Source organism: Aegilops tauschii, chromosome 1 (assembly GCF_002575655.3).
Source record: "Aegilops tauschii subsp. strangulata cultivar AL8/78 chromosome 1, Aet v6.0, whole genome shotgun sequence".
Classification (NCBI taxonomy): Eukaryota; Viridiplantae; Streptophyta; class Magnoliopsida; order Poales; family Poaceae; genus Aegilops; species Aegilops tauschii.
In genome coordinates, this window is record NC_053035.3 from 476,737,840 (window position 1) to 476,753,322 (window position 15,483).

The window sequence follows — 15,483 nt, forward strand, 5'->3', positions numbered from 1 at the left end:
GAGAGCTTGCTGGCAGTCGCCAACATCTGCGAGAACCTGCTGGCCGTCCTCGCCCACGAGCGGGGGGAGATTAACTACCTACCTGATTAATAGATTATATGTCTAATTGGAAAATAATATCTACTTCTAATTATCTATATGCCTAATTAATTATTGCATTAATGACTTGGTGTACAAATTGATTCTTTGCGGAAAAATCCTTACTAAAGTAGACCAAATTAATTGCATAGGTAATTAACTAGTATCTAAGTACAGTAATTAAATGAATGACTTGATATCCAAATTAATTCGGCGTTCAGTTTTGAAATTGTTTTGCATTAATGACTACGTGCAACGGCGATGACCTACGGATTCTTGCTTACCATCTTGCAGCCTCTGCAATAATAGTTTACTTGATTACTTACAATCAAGCACACACTAATTTACTTGATATACTTGTTACATAGAACCATAATTTTTTTTCTTGATTTTCTCCTGTTGCCTAATTTGCAAGCATTGGCTAGAGGTTCATTTGTTTCACAAATCACAGAACCATACTCCCTCCGTTCCAAAATATAGGTGTATAGTTTTTGGCATGGAAATTAAAGAACACACATGGAGGGAAAATTTCACAAGTTTTGGGCGAGATTTTACCAGACTAATTGACATGAGAAAATAGAGGAGCTTGCCTGATATAAGGAAATCTAATCAAATCCCTAAAAAAATATCCAAACGAGCGATGCAACGCAATACACCTTATATTTCAGATTTTTTTCTCAAAAATCTATACACCCTATATTAAGGAACGCAGGGAGTAATATTTATGTGCAATTCACCCTAGTTAAGCACATAGCATTATTTTGGCAAGATATATCGTCCGGTTGCCTAATTCGCAGACACTGTCCTCTGAGACTCTGACTGACACACCGCTCGTGGGTACATGATTAACGGGTCGAGCCGAATCGGGCAAGAAATGATTCTCGACCCGCAAACGCAGCGATCGCCAACGAAGCAAGCACCCAGCGCAATCAACCGCGTTATATCCGTCCATGTTTGGAGAGCGCAGGCGACTTTTATAAAAGCCGCCTCCCCTCGCCGTTGCCGGACCCTGCCAAAAAGCAGGGGCCGCCAAGCTCCGCTCCGCTCTGCTCAGCTCGCCATTGCCGTCCGGTGAAGCAGCTTGCGAAGGAGGTGGACGCAATGGCGCGTTGTGGGGTCGCCGTTCTCGTTCTGATCCTGCTTGCATGTGTGGCTGCGGCGGCGGCCGCGGGCGGTGGGGATCACCACCACCGGCGGGGGAGCAGGGCGTCGGCGCGGCTGCAGCTGGTGCCCGCCGCGCCGGGCGCGTCGCTGGCCGAGCGCGCGCGGGACGACCGGCACCGGCACGCCTACATCTCCACCAGGCTGGCGTCGTCAAGCCGGCGGCGCGCGGCCGAGACGTCGACGGCCCCGGGCCCGGAGGCGTCGGCGTTCGCGATGCCGCTGACGTCGGGCGCGTACACGGGCACGGGGCAGTACTTCGTGCGGTTCCGCGTGGGCACCCCCGCGCAGCCCTTCGTGCTGGTCGCCGACACCGGCAGCGACCTCACCTGGGTAAAGTGCCGCGGCGCGTCCTCGCCGTCGGCCGCGTCTCCGTCAGGCTCGCCGCGCGTGTTCCGGCCGGCCGACTCCAAGTCGTGGGCGCCCTTCCCGTGCTCCTCCGACACGTGCAAGTCCTACGTCCCCTTCTCCCTCGCCAACTGCTCCGCCGGCACCGCCCCCTGCTCCTACGACTACAGGTCAGTGCCACCACCATTGCCAAGTTGTTGCTTCTCCATTTTAGCTCGCTCTGGATCGTGCGACACGGTGGTTCGGTTCGGGGTGGCGCGGCAGTGGGTGCGCAGTAAGTGCGCGCCGTGGCTGGCCTGGTGGCCTGGGTGCTGGGTGGGTGTCGCGCCCGGGCAGGGGCCATAAATTTGCCGCGGCCGTGGTGACTGTGGGCGCCTCGCCGTAGCAGAGCATAGCGTGTAGCATTCACTCACGAAGCCCCGAGCTTTGCCCTGCCTGCTTCGGCTTTTGCGGCGTTCGTTACGGCCACTTATTGCGCGCGCCCGCGTAGGTGGGTGAACGAGCATGAACATGAGCATGTCCGAACGAGGTACGAACAGAGCCAGCCGCGCCGATCGGCCCCCGTCCGCCCCGCTCGCTCTTCAATCCGCATTCATTGGATCTTCACCAACTCCACTGTGGAGTCCAGCAGTATCTATGCCCATTTTGCTCTCTGGTTTTGATCGATCGTGATGCAGCACAGTCTCCGAGCCCGGACAGGGGGATTGAGGCGGTCTCCGTATTTAATCGTTGGCGTCAGACGGCCGCGTCACCCTGTCGCGCGCGCCAGATTTGGACGCACGCCGCGTGGGTGCGCGCGCTCTCGGCTTGCTCCGCTGGTGGCACGCCGCGCGCACGTTGCCGTCTCGGTTAGGCGGCGGCGATGCGCTGTCGTCGTTACCCGTTACCATAAAAAAGGGCGAGCAACTTGGCATGGCGACGCCGCGCACCCAACGGTGGGTCGGGTCGGCAGGACGGAGGGCGGGCGCTAGGGTGGCGCGCCATGTGCGCCTGCACGCACGTACGTACAGGTACAGCTATACTAAGCTGCGCTTCGCCGGGGAATGATGATTAAAATTCAGAGAAACGCACGCAGTGCTTACTCTGTCAGCCCTGAACTACTACTCCTGTTGCTGGCTACCCTGTCTTCTGTTAAAACTGTTGAATTGTTCTTCCTGTCGTTCATACTTAGTGCTAACTGCAGTCGTGATACTATTACTGCAAGTGGCGGCACTCTCAAGTTGACCAGTACACAGGCACAAGGCATGATCTCAAGTTCTGAACCTTTGCCATGTTCGGCTTATATCTGCCCACAAGCTTTTGGCTATTCTATATGCATCCATCTGTCACCTCGATCGCTTTACCACCCGCTTTACAGTTAACGGCTAGCTCAAAATGCATTCTCATTTAATGGTCACGTATGCGTACGTATGCATGCATGTTAGGATCGACGCGCCGTATCTGAATCTTGCCATGTTGGCCCTTATCCAGCCCATCATATGACCAGTCACCGATCTCGATCTTCAGCACCTGCTTTGCAGGCGATTAACACAAGTAGGTCCGATGCCTTGCTGTACTAATCCTAACTAAAAAATGATGATTACATAGACAAACGTACTCTGTTCTAGCCTTTAAGGGGCAAGGGGGGGTGCCACTGCGTAGCTCGTTTGGTCTGCCAGCTAGCTTCATGAGATTGATTGATATTCGTATTGGTGCATCACTGCTCTTTGCCAAAAACAGACTTGGGTCACCGGGCTACAAAATTGTGTTGAGCTAGGATCGATCGACAATCATGCACTCCGCTGTACTTAGGTCCACCTCTAGGAACAATGCTCCCTTTTGCTTTACAGTTCATGAACAAGACATGTTATCTTTTCAAATGATGATTCCGTTATGGAGCATATAGAAGATGAGTAGTAGTAGTAGCAGCAGCTTGCAAGCTGGCTCTGTCTGTTGTTTACCTTGTGCATGCTGCCTTACGAAAAGACACGGTCCCCATGGCACACCACCATCACTTGTAGTAACTTGTAAGTACGATTTCAGAATTCAGATAAACACATTAGGCCCACGATCACCAACAGACATCGTACGTGTTCTAGCTGGAGTGGGTCAACTCGGCTCCATCATAATGCGTTGCAAATTTTCTTCCTGGGTGCGCTGTGTTCTGCTACTCTGTTCGAATCTCTGCATGTGCGGACCAACTGCTAGCCCACCCAACCGATGATGATCCTAACCAACTGTCAACCGACGTTGCTGACCGGATCGTTGATCGTGCGTGTGGGTTGCAGGTACAAGGACAACTCGTCGGCCCGCGGCGTGGTGGGCACGGACGCGGCCACCATCGCGCTGTCCGGCTCCAACGGCGGCGGCGCGGACAGGAAGGCCAAGCTGCAGGAGGTGGTGCTGGGATGCACCACCTCCTACGACGGCCAGAGCTTCCAGGCCTCCGACGGCGTGCTCAGCCTCGGCAACAGCAACATCTCCTTCGCCGCCCGCGCCGCCGCGCGCTTCGGCGGCCGCTTCTCCTACTGCCTCGTCGACCACCTCGCCCCGCGCAACACCTCCAGCTACCTCACCTTCGGCCCCGACGCCTCCAACGGCGCCTCATCTTCCAGGACGCCGCTGCTGCTCGACGCCCTGGTGGCCCCGTTCTACGCCGTGACGGTCGACGCCGTCTCCGTCGCCGGGGAGGCGCTCGACATCCCCGCCGAGGTGTGGGACGTCAAGAGGAACGGCGGCGCCATCCTCGACTCCGGCACAAGCCTCACCATCCTCGCCACCCCGGCGTACAAGGCCGTCGTGGCGGCGCTGAGCAAGCAGCTCGCGGGAGTGCCAAGGGTGACCATGGACCCGTTCGAGTACTGCTACAACTGGACGGCCACGGGCACGCCGCCGGCCGTCCCGAGGCTGGAGGTGCGGTTCGCCGGGTCGGCGCGGCTTCAGCCACCGACCAAGAGCTACGTCATCGACGCGGCGCCCGGCGTCAAGTGCATCGGGCTGCAGGAGGGCGGCTGGCCCGGGGTGTCCGTCATCGGCAACATCCTGCAGCAGGAGCACCTCTGGGAGTTCGACCTCGCCAACCGCTGGCTTAGGTTTAAGGAGAGTCGCTGTGCACAGTAATTAATTATTTATTAGGCAGCTCTCTAGTCATTTCTTCTCACTCCTTCCCTTCTCGTTCGTTCTTTCCCGTAAGGGTCTCGCTGATTTTGTAAGGCTCTTTCTTCATAAGCAAGTGTTAATGAAATGTGGGATGAAGATAGTATCTGAAGTTGTTGAAACAGAATAATGCAAGTTTCTGACACGGATCTTTTACTACAATGATTCACTAAACATACGTAAAAGGCTATCTAACAAAATAAAGATCCCCCTTAAGGCCTCGAATGGTATTCTATCCTTGTTTGATTCCTTGGTAGGCTACCGTATCATAACAAATAATATGATACTACGTACAATGTCTTATACACGAGACTTTCTAAGATACTAATTTATGTATACACTATGAATATAGTAATACTAGTATATGATACTCCCACTACGACCAGTCCTAGCTATACAAATCCCATAAAGAATAAACATTAACGAACCATTGATTCATGTGATGGGTTAAGTTATTTAAATGATCAATGTAATTTACTCGCATAGAGTTGCTAGCTAGCTATAACCTGAAGTCCCTTGGTGATTACACACTCTGGATCTTACTTGGCACTTGGTAGGTGCCTAGTACAGACTACAGACAGAGCAGAGAGTAGAGACCAGAGACAATATTGCCTTTGTGGAATATATGTCACCTAAGATCCAAGAGAAAGCAGACAAAGACAACTCCATACGTATATGAATATCTTATCATGATACATTATGGTACTCAAGTACAGTAAGTACAATCAGCCGGCGAGATTGTTCGCTTGGCTGTATTCTTTCAGAGTCCCACACCAAATGCAGCATGTGCAAGCTCGGGAGTGGAAATGACGACTCCTCCACCTGCAATGTGGGCTTCGACATTGAAGCACGCATAAAAGTTGGCCATCCGTCAAGAATGGACAACTACATGCTCATGTTCCGATCTATGTTCTATGATCACTTAATTAGTTAGTTAGGGCATTCTAATGCCGACCCTTAAACCGTTCGCATCCGTCCGGACCGTCGAAGAAATCCAACCCGGGACTGTATCGGTCCGGACGTGTTTTCTTTCGCAAATCAGAATCAAACATGGAGAAGGTTTTGTGGGAGTCCGAACACATGAAACGTCACTCTCTGACCCCCCCCTCCCCCGCCCCGCCCCACCTGAAAGAAAGACGGAGCCCACGCTTTTATAGCAACTCATAGTTTCTGCGCTAAAATCCTCCACTCCCCTTTTTCTTCCTCCGCCGCTCTCCGCCCAATTCCCGCTCTTTTCCACGACCCTCTCTTTCCTTCCGCCGACGACGCATGGAACCATCGGAGAACCTGTCGAAGATGGAGGTGACGGAGGTGCCGGAGGATCTGAGCATCACGCTCGCACGGAAGATCAGCTCGGCTACGTGGCAAACTCGCCACGTCATAGCGAAGGCCTCAAAGAAGGAGAAGCTCAAGAACAGGGTGCTCGCAGGTTGTTCACTATAATGCCTAGAGCGGGGAGCCGGCGTACGACGACAAGGAAAGAGAGATGCTCGACATCATCCACGACGAAGGCGAAGGAGGAGGAGGTGGCTATGAGGACGGGTAGGTGGAAGACTCGGATCCCACCCAATCCGGCAATTACCACCAGCAGCAGTCCAACACCCAGACAGCCACACGCAGCAGTCTCATCGTCGTCTGCATAAGGTCGTCACCGACATCATCAACAACAACATCGCTCCAGCAACAGCTATGACTACCAACGAACATTTGTTCATGTCTTCTATTTGTAGTTGATGTTACATGGACGATGCTACTGTGCATTGCATGCGATTGTTGCATACTGTTGAGACCAAGGTCAGCCGTCGCGCGCTCGAGGACGACCCAGTGATAACAGTCGAGGGCTCCGACCATGCCTTCGAGAACACCGGTAGGACAATCGGTCACACATCACCACGCTGTAGATATTGTTTCATCTTATAGCAACACATGGATATGTAGCTAGTTCGTCTTCAAAATGCAAGATTTGATTGATTGAGTTGGTACGGGCACCATATATGCCCGCGGCACCGATTTCAGCAGAGATACGCGAGCATAGAGCAACGCACCTTTGGTGGATGATTCCAAAATCCCCAATCAGGGCGAACACCTCCGATTCTGGCCGGTAAACACATACGCCGGTGCATGTACACCGAACCAGCACATTTCCACGTGCGCCCTGATTACGTGCCACTGATTGATTTTTGTTGCTATACCGAAAAAGGCTTTCGCCCCGCTTTATAAATAAAGCAAACCGCCAGGAGCACAATACTAGTTCAAAACACACACCCAAGTCTCACAAATTTTTGTTGCTATATGCGCATGAAAATTGATTGATCTGTTGAACCTACTAATCATACGTTCACACGTATACCACAAAAAAATCGCCTATGCTAGCAATGCGCATTGCACACGACGAACTGGCCCTCCTGTCATCCTTGCTCACCACGTGGCAGCTCGATGGCACACACGTTTCCTTGTGCTGATGCATGCATTGCAGAGACTAGCTACGTAGGTGCTCATGTAGAACAGGTGGCCGGCGCGTCACATCACCGGATGACACGTCTGCGTACCGACCACGTACGTTATTTTCACTGCCTCAGTCAAACGCCGGCTCGCGTGCCGGTCTGGCTTGTCCCACACAAATCACGTCGGCAGTAACGGGGCCGTACACGTAACAGTTGCTTCTCCACATACAGTACGTGAGTGAAGAGAAATTGAGTTGTGGTAACTCGTTGCTGGTCGTCGCTTTCACCTGCCCCCCATTGACAAACACATGCAATTAACCATGCACACGTCAACTGGACGGCGTCCGTGCACCAACCTGCCAAATCGCGCGCTAACCACAACACGGCCACGTAGTTACACGGCATTAGGTTACGTGGAGCATGCGTGCATGGTACTCCCTCCGTTCTGATTTACCCGTCATGATTAATTTGAACTAAAATCACGACGTGTAAATCAGAACAGAGGAAGTACATGTAGTACCAAGATGATGCAACCAATGTTTTTAAACCTTATTAGAGCAACTGGTGGTTATGCGTTCTAAAAAATTAGTAGGTGTGGGTGCAGTGCAGTGCGTGGTCGTGGACAAAAGGATAGGAGAACATGGCCAGCTAGACAGCGAGCAACTTATAGTTAGCGCGCGCTAGCTTAGCTGCCTTGAGTTGAGCCCGCCGGGTCCGGGTCGGATCGATCCATCCCGCTGTGTTATCGGGTGGTTGTTGGAAATATGCCCTAGAGGCAATAATAAATTGGTTATTATTATATTTCCTTGTTCATGATAATCGTTTATTATCCATGCTAGAATTGTATTGATAGGAAACTCAGATACATGTGTGGATACATAGACAACACCATGTCCCTAGTAAGCCTCTAGTTGACTAGCTCGTTGATCAATAGATGGTTACGGTTTCCTGACCATGGACATTGGATGTCGTTGATAACGGGATCACATCATTAGGAGAATGATGTGATGGACAAGCCCCGATCCTAAGCCTAGCACAAGATCGTGTAGTTCGTTTGCTAAGAGCTTTTCTAATGTCAAGTATCATTTCCTTAGACCATGAGATTGTGCAACTCCCGGATACCGTAGGAATGCTTTGGGTGTACCAAACGTCACAACGTAACTGGGTGGCTATAAAGGTGCACTACAGGTATCTCCGAAAGTGTCTGTTGGGTTGGCACGAATCGAGACTGTGATTTGTCACTCCGTGTAAACGGAGAGGTATCTCTGGGCCCACTCGGTAGGACATCATCATAATGTGCACAATGTGACCAAGGAGTTGATCACGGGATGATGTGTTACGGAACGAGTAAAGAGACTTGCCCGTAACGAGATTGAACAAGGTATCAGGATACCGACGATCGAATCTCGGGCAAGTACTATACCGGTAGACAAAGGGAATTGTATACGGGATTGATTGAATCCTCGACATCGTGGTTCATCCGATGAGATCATCGAGGAGCATGTGGGAGCCAACATGGGTATCCAGATCCCGCCGTTGGTTATTGACCGGAGAGTCGTCTCGGTCATGTCTGCGTGTCTCCCGAACCCGTAGGGTCTACACACTTAAGGTTCGGTGACGCTAGGGTTGTAGAGATATTAGTATGCGGTAACCCGAAAGTTGTTCGGAGTCCCGGATGAGATCCCGGACGTCACGAGGAGTTCCGGAATGGTCCGGAGGTAAAGATTTATATATGGGAAGTCTTGTTTTGGTCACCGGAAAAGTTTCGCGCATTATCGGTATTGTACCGGGAGTGCCGAAAGGGGTCCGGGGGTCCACCAAGGGGTCCACCTGCCCCGGGGGGGCCACATGGGCTGTGGGGTGTGCGCCTTGGCCTATATGGGCCAAGGGAACCAGCCCCAAGAGGCCCATGCGCCAAGAGATAAGGTAAAGGGAGAGTCCTAAAGGGGGAAGGCACCTCCTAGGTGCCTTGGGGAGGATGGACTCCTCCCTGGCCGCACCCTTCCTTGGAGGAAGGGCCAAGGCTGCGCCCCCCCTCTCCCTTGGCCCTATATATAGTGGGGGTAAGGGAGGGCAGCAAACCCTAAGCCCTGGCGCCTCCCTCTCCCTCCCGTGACACATCTCCCTCCTCCCGCAGCGCTTGGCGAAGCCCTGTTGGAATCCCGCTACTTCCACCACCACGCCGTCGTGCTGCTGGATCTCCATCAACCTCTCCTCCCCCTTGCTGGATCAAGAAGGAGGAGACGTCGCTGCTCCGTACGTGTGTTGAACGCGGAGGTGCCGTCCGTTCGGCGCTAGGATCATCGGTGATTTGGATCACGACGAGTACGACTCCATCAACCCCGTTCTCTTGAACACTTCCGCTCGCGATCTACAAGGGTATGTAGATGCACTCTTTCCCTCTCGTTGCTAGTAAACTCCATAGATTGATCTTGGTGATGCGTAGAAAATTTTGAATTTCTGCTACGTTCCCCAACAGTGGCATCATGAGCTAGGTCTATGCGTAGTTTCTATGCACGAGTAGAACACAAAGTAGTTGTGGGCGTCGATTTTGTCAATTTACTTGCCGTTACTAGTCTTATCTTGATTCGGCGGCATCGTGGGATGAAGCGGCCCGGACCGACCTTACACGTACACTTACGTGAGACAGGTTCCACCGACTGACATGCACTAGTTGCATAAGGTGGCTAGCGGGTGTCTGTCTCTCCCACTTTAGTCGGATCGGATTCGATGAAAAGGGTTCTTATGAAGGTTAAATAGAAATTGGCATATCACGTTGTGGCTTTTGCGTAGGTAAGAAACGTTCTTGCTAGAATCCCATAGCAGCCACGTAAAACATGCAACAACAATTAGAGGACGTCTAACTTGTTTTTGCAGGGTATGCTATGTGATGTGATATGGCCAAAAGGATGTGATGAATGATATATGTGATGTATGAGATTGATCATGTTCTTATAATAGGAATCACGACTTGCATGTCGATGAGTATGACAACCGGCAGGAGCCATAGGAGTTGTCTTAATTTATTGTATGACCCGCGTGTCAATGAAAACGCCATGTAATTACTTTACTTTATTGCTAACCATTAGCCATAGTAGTAGAAGTAATAGTTGGCGAGACAACTTCATGAAGACACAATGATGGAGATCATGATGATGGAGATCATGGTGTCATGCCGGTGATGAAGGTGATCATGCCGCGCCTCAAAGATAGAGATCAAAGGCGCAGGATGATATTGGCCATATCACGTCACTTTATGATTTGCATGTGATGTTTGTCATGTTTACATCTTATTTGCTTAGAACGACGGTAGCATAAATAAGATGATCCCTCACTAAAATTTCAAGAGACGTGTTCCCCCTAACTGTGCACCGTTGCGAAGGTTCGTTGTATCGAAGCACCACGTGATGATCGGGTGTGATAGATTCTAACGTTCGCATACAACGGGTGTTGACGAGCCTAGCATGTACAGACATGGCCTCGGAACACATGCGAAACACTTAGGTTGACTTGACGAGCCTAGCATGTACAGACATGGCCTCGGAACACAAGAGATCGAAAGGTCGAACATGAGTCGTATAGTAGATGCGATCAACATGGAGATGTTCACCGATGATGACTAGTCCGTCTCACGTGATGATCGGACACGGCCTAGTTTGACTCGGATCATGTATCACTTAGATGACTAGAGGGATGTCTATCTGAGTGGGAGTTCATTAAATAATCAGATGAACTTCATTATCATGAACATAGTCAAAAGGACTTTGCAAATTATGTCATAGCTTACGCTTAAGTTCTACTGCTTAAGATATGTTCCTAGAGAAAATTTAGTTGAAAGTTGATAGTAGAAATTATGCGGACTGGGTCCGTAAACTGAGGATTGTCCTCATTGCTGCACAGAAAGCTTATGTCCTTAATGCACCACTTGGTGTGCTGAACCTCGAGCGTCGTCTGTAGATGTTGTGAAACATCTGACATGCACGTTTTGATGACTACGTGATAGTTCAGTGCGTAATGCTAACGGTTTAGAATTGTGGCACCAAAGACGTTTTGAAACGTCGCAGAACATATGAGATGTTCCGAAGACTGAAATTGAGATTTTAGACTAGTGCCCACGTCAAGAGGTATGAGACCCCTGACAAGTTTCTTAAGCCTGCAAACTAAGGGAGAAAAGCTCAATCGTTGAGCATGTGCTCAGATTGTCTGAGTACTACAATCACTTGAATCGAGTGGGAGTTAATCTTCCAGATGAGATAGTGATGGTTCTCCATAGTCACTGCCACCAAGCTATTAGAGCTTCGTGATGAACTATAACATATCAGGAATAGATATGATGATCCTTGAGCAACTCGCGATGTTTGACACCGCGAAAGTTGAAATCAAGAAGGAGCATCAATTGTTGATGGTTAGTAAAACCACTAGTTTCAAGAAGGGCAAGGGAAGAAGGGATACTTCATGAAACAGCAAATCATTTGCTGCTCTAGTGAAGAATCCCAAGGTTGAACCCAAACCCGAGACTAAGTGCTTCTGCAATGAGGGGAACGGTCACTGAAGCAGAACTACCCTAGATACTTGGTAGATGAGAAGGCAGGCAAGGTCGACAGAAGTATATTGGATATACATTATATGAATGTGTACTTTACTAGTACTCCTAGCAGCACCAGGGTATTAGATACCGGTTTAGTTGCTAAGTATTAGTAACTCGAAATAAAAGCTGCGGAATAAACGGAGACTAGCTAAAGGTGAGATGACGATATGTGTTGGAAGTGTTTCCAAGGTTGATGTGATCAAGCATCGCGTGCTCCCTCTACCATCGAGATTGGTGTTAAACCTAAATAATTGTTATTTGGTGTTGAGCATAAACATGATTGGATTATGTTTATCGCAATACGGTTATTCATTTAAGAAGAATAATGGTTACTCTGTTTATTTGAATAATACCTTCAATGGTCTTGCACCTAAAATGAATCTCGATCGCAGTGATACACATGTTCGTGCCAAAAAGATATAAAATAGTAATGATAGTACCACATACTTATGGCACTGCCATTTGAGTCATATTGGTATAGAACGCATGAAGAAGCTTCATGTAGATGGATCTTTGGACTCACTCGTTTTTGAAAAGATTGAGACATGCGAACCATGTCTATTGGTATATATGCATGAAGAAACTCCATGCAGGTGGATCGTTTGGACTCACTTGATTTTGAATCACTTGAGACATGCAAATCATAACACATGGGCAAGATGACTGAAAGGCCTCGTTTTCAGTAAGATGGAACAAGAGAGCAACTTGTTGGAAGTAATACATTTGATGTGTGCAGTCCAATGAGTGCTGAGGCACGCAGTGGATATCGATATGTTCTTACTTCACAGATGATTTGAGTAGATGCTGAGAATATTTACTTGATGAAACCCAAGTCTGAATTATTGAAAGGTTCAAGTAATTTCAGAGTGAAGTTGAAGATCGTCGTGACAAGAGGATAAAGTGTCTATGATATGATCATAGAGATATCTGAGTTACGAGTTTGGCACACAATTAAGACATTGTGGAAAGTGTTACACAATTAATACCGCCTGGAACACCACAGTGTGATGGTGTGTCCGAACATCATAACTGCACCCTATTGGATATGGTGCATACCATGATGTCTCTTATCGAATTACCACTATCGTTTATGGGTTAGGCATTAGAGATAACCGCATTCACTTTAAAAGGGGCACCACGCAATCCCGTTGAGACGACACCGTTTAGAGAAATGTAAGTTGTCGTTTCTTAAAAGTTTGGGGCTGCGATGTTTATGTGAAAAAGTTTCAGGCTGATAAGCTCGAACCCAAAGCGGATAAGTGCATCTTCATAGAATACCCAAAACGGTTGGGTATACCTCCTATTTCAGATCTGGAAGCAAAAGTAATTGCTTCTAGAAACGAGTCCTTTCTCGAGGAAAAGTTTCTCTCGAAAGAATTGAGTGGGAGGATGGTGGAGACTTGATAAGGTTATTGAACCGTCACTTCAACTAGTGTGTAGCAGGGCACAGGAAGTTGTTCCTGTGGCACCTACACCAATTGAAGTGGAAGCTTATGATAGTGATCATGAAACTTCGGATCAAGTCACTACCAAACCTCGTAGGACGACGAGGATGCGTGCTACTTCAGAGTGGTACGTGATCCTGTCTTAGATATCATGTTGTTAGACAATACTGAACCTACGAGCTATGGAGAAGCGATGGTGGGCCCATATTCCGACAAATGGTTAGAAGCCATGAAATCCGAGATAGGATCCATGTATGAGAACAAAGCATGGACTTTGGTGAACTTGCCCGATGATCGGCAAGCCATTGAGATAAATGGATCTTTAAGAAGAAGACGGACATGGACGGTAATGTTACCGTCTGTGAAGCTCGACTTGTGGCAAAGAGTATTTTCACAAGTTCAAGGAGTTGACTACGATGAGATTTTCTCGTCTGTAGCGATGCTTAAGTCCGTCGGAATCATGTTAGCATTAGCTGCATTTATGAAATCTGGCAGTTGGATGTCAAAAACAAGTTTCCTTACCAGTTTTCGTAAGGAAAGGTTGTATGTGATACAATCAGAAAGGTTTTGTCGATCCTAAGGATGCTAAAAGGTATGCTAGCTCCAGCGATCCTTCCATGGACTAGAGCAAGCATCTCGGAGTCAGAATATACGCTTTGATGGAGTGATCAAAGTTTTTGGGTTTATACAAAGTTTGTTAGAAACTTGTATTTACAATAAAGTGAGTGGGAGCGCTACAACATTTCTGATAAGTATATGTGAATGACATATTGTTGATCCGAAATGATGTAAAATTTCTGGAAAGCATAAAGGGTTCTTTGAAAGGAGTTTTTTCAAAGGAAGACCTGGATAAAGCTGCTTACATATTGGGCATCAAGATCTATAGAGATAGATCAAGACGCCTGATGATACTTTCAAAGAACGCACACCTTGACATGATTTTGAAAGAGTTCAAAATAGATCAGCAAAGAAGGAGTTCTTGGCTGTGTTACAAGGTGTGAGTATTGAGTAAGACTCAAGACCTGACCACAGCAGAAGAGAGAGAAAGGACGAAGGTCGTCCCCTATGCTTTAGACGTAGGCTCTACAGTATGCTATGCTGTGTACCGCACATGAAGTGTGCCTTGCCATGAGTTGGTCAAGGGGTACAATAGTGATCCGGGAATGGATCACATGACAGCGGTCGAACTTATCCTTAGTATCTAGTGGACTAAGGAATTTTCTCGATTATGGAGGTGAAAAGGAGTTCGTCGTAAAGGGTTACGTCGATGCGAACTTTGACACTAATCCGGATGACTCTGAGTAGTAAACCGGATTCGTATGCTAGAGCAGTTATTTGAAATGGCTCCAAGTAGCGCGTGGTAGCATCCACAAGATGACATAGATATTCATAAAGCACACACGGATCTGAAAGGTTCAGACCCGTTGACTAATAACCTCTCTCACAAGCATAACATGATCAAACCAGAACTCATTGAGTGTTAATCACATAGTGATGTGAACTAGATTGTTGACTCTAGTAAACTCTTTGGATGTTGGTCACATGGTGATGTGACCTGTGAGTGTTAATCACATGGTGATGTGAACTAGATTATTGACTCTAGTGCAAGTGGGAGACTGTTGGAAATATGCCCTAGAGGCAATAATAAATTGGTTATTATTATATTTCCTTGTTCATGATAATCGTTTATTATCCATGCTAGAATTGTATTGATAGGAAACTCAGATACATGTGTGGATACATAGACAACACCATGTCCCTAGTAAGCCTCTAGTTGACTAGCTCGTTGATCAATAGATGGTTACGGTTTCCTGACCATGGACATTGGATGTCGTTGATAACGGGATCACATCATTAGGAGAATGATGTGATGGACAAGCCCCAATCCTAAGCCTAGCACAAGATCGTGTAGTTCGTTTGCTAAGAGCTTTTCTAATGTCAAGTATCATTTCCTTAGACCATGAGATTGTGCAACTCCCGGATACCGTAGGAATGCTTTGGGTGTACCAAACGTCACAACTTAACTGGGTGGCTATAAAGATGCACTACAGGTATCTCCGAAAGTGTCTGTTGGGTTGGCACGAATCGAGACTGTGATTTGTCACTCCGTGTAACGGAGAGGTATCTCTGGGCCCACTCGGTAGGACATCATCATAATGTGCACAATGTGACCAAGGAGTTGATCACGGGATGATGTGTTACGGAACGAGTAAAGAGACTTGCCGGTAACGAGATTGAACAAGGTATCCGGATACCGACGATCGAATCTCGGGCAAGTACTATA

The 15,483-nt window shown here is 48.5% G+C and overlaps 1 protein-coding gene across 1 annotated transcript; it reads left to right on the top strand.

Moving 5' to 3' along the window:
- Positions 1 to 973: 973 nt before the first annotated feature.
- On the top strand, positions 974 to 4,828 carry LOC109780163 (aspartic proteinase NANA, chloroplast). The gene is made up of 2 exons (XM_020338744.4): positions 974 to 1,757; positions 3,855 to 4,828. The coding sequence occupies exons 1-2, from the start codon at positions 1,180 to 1,182 to the stop codon at positions 4,684 to 4,686; spliced, it is 1,410 nt and encodes a 469-aa protein (XP_020194333.1). The 5' UTR covers positions 974 to 1,179; the 3' UTR covers positions 4,687 to 4,828.
- The last annotated feature ends 10,655 nt before the right edge of the window (positions 4,829 to 15,483 follow it).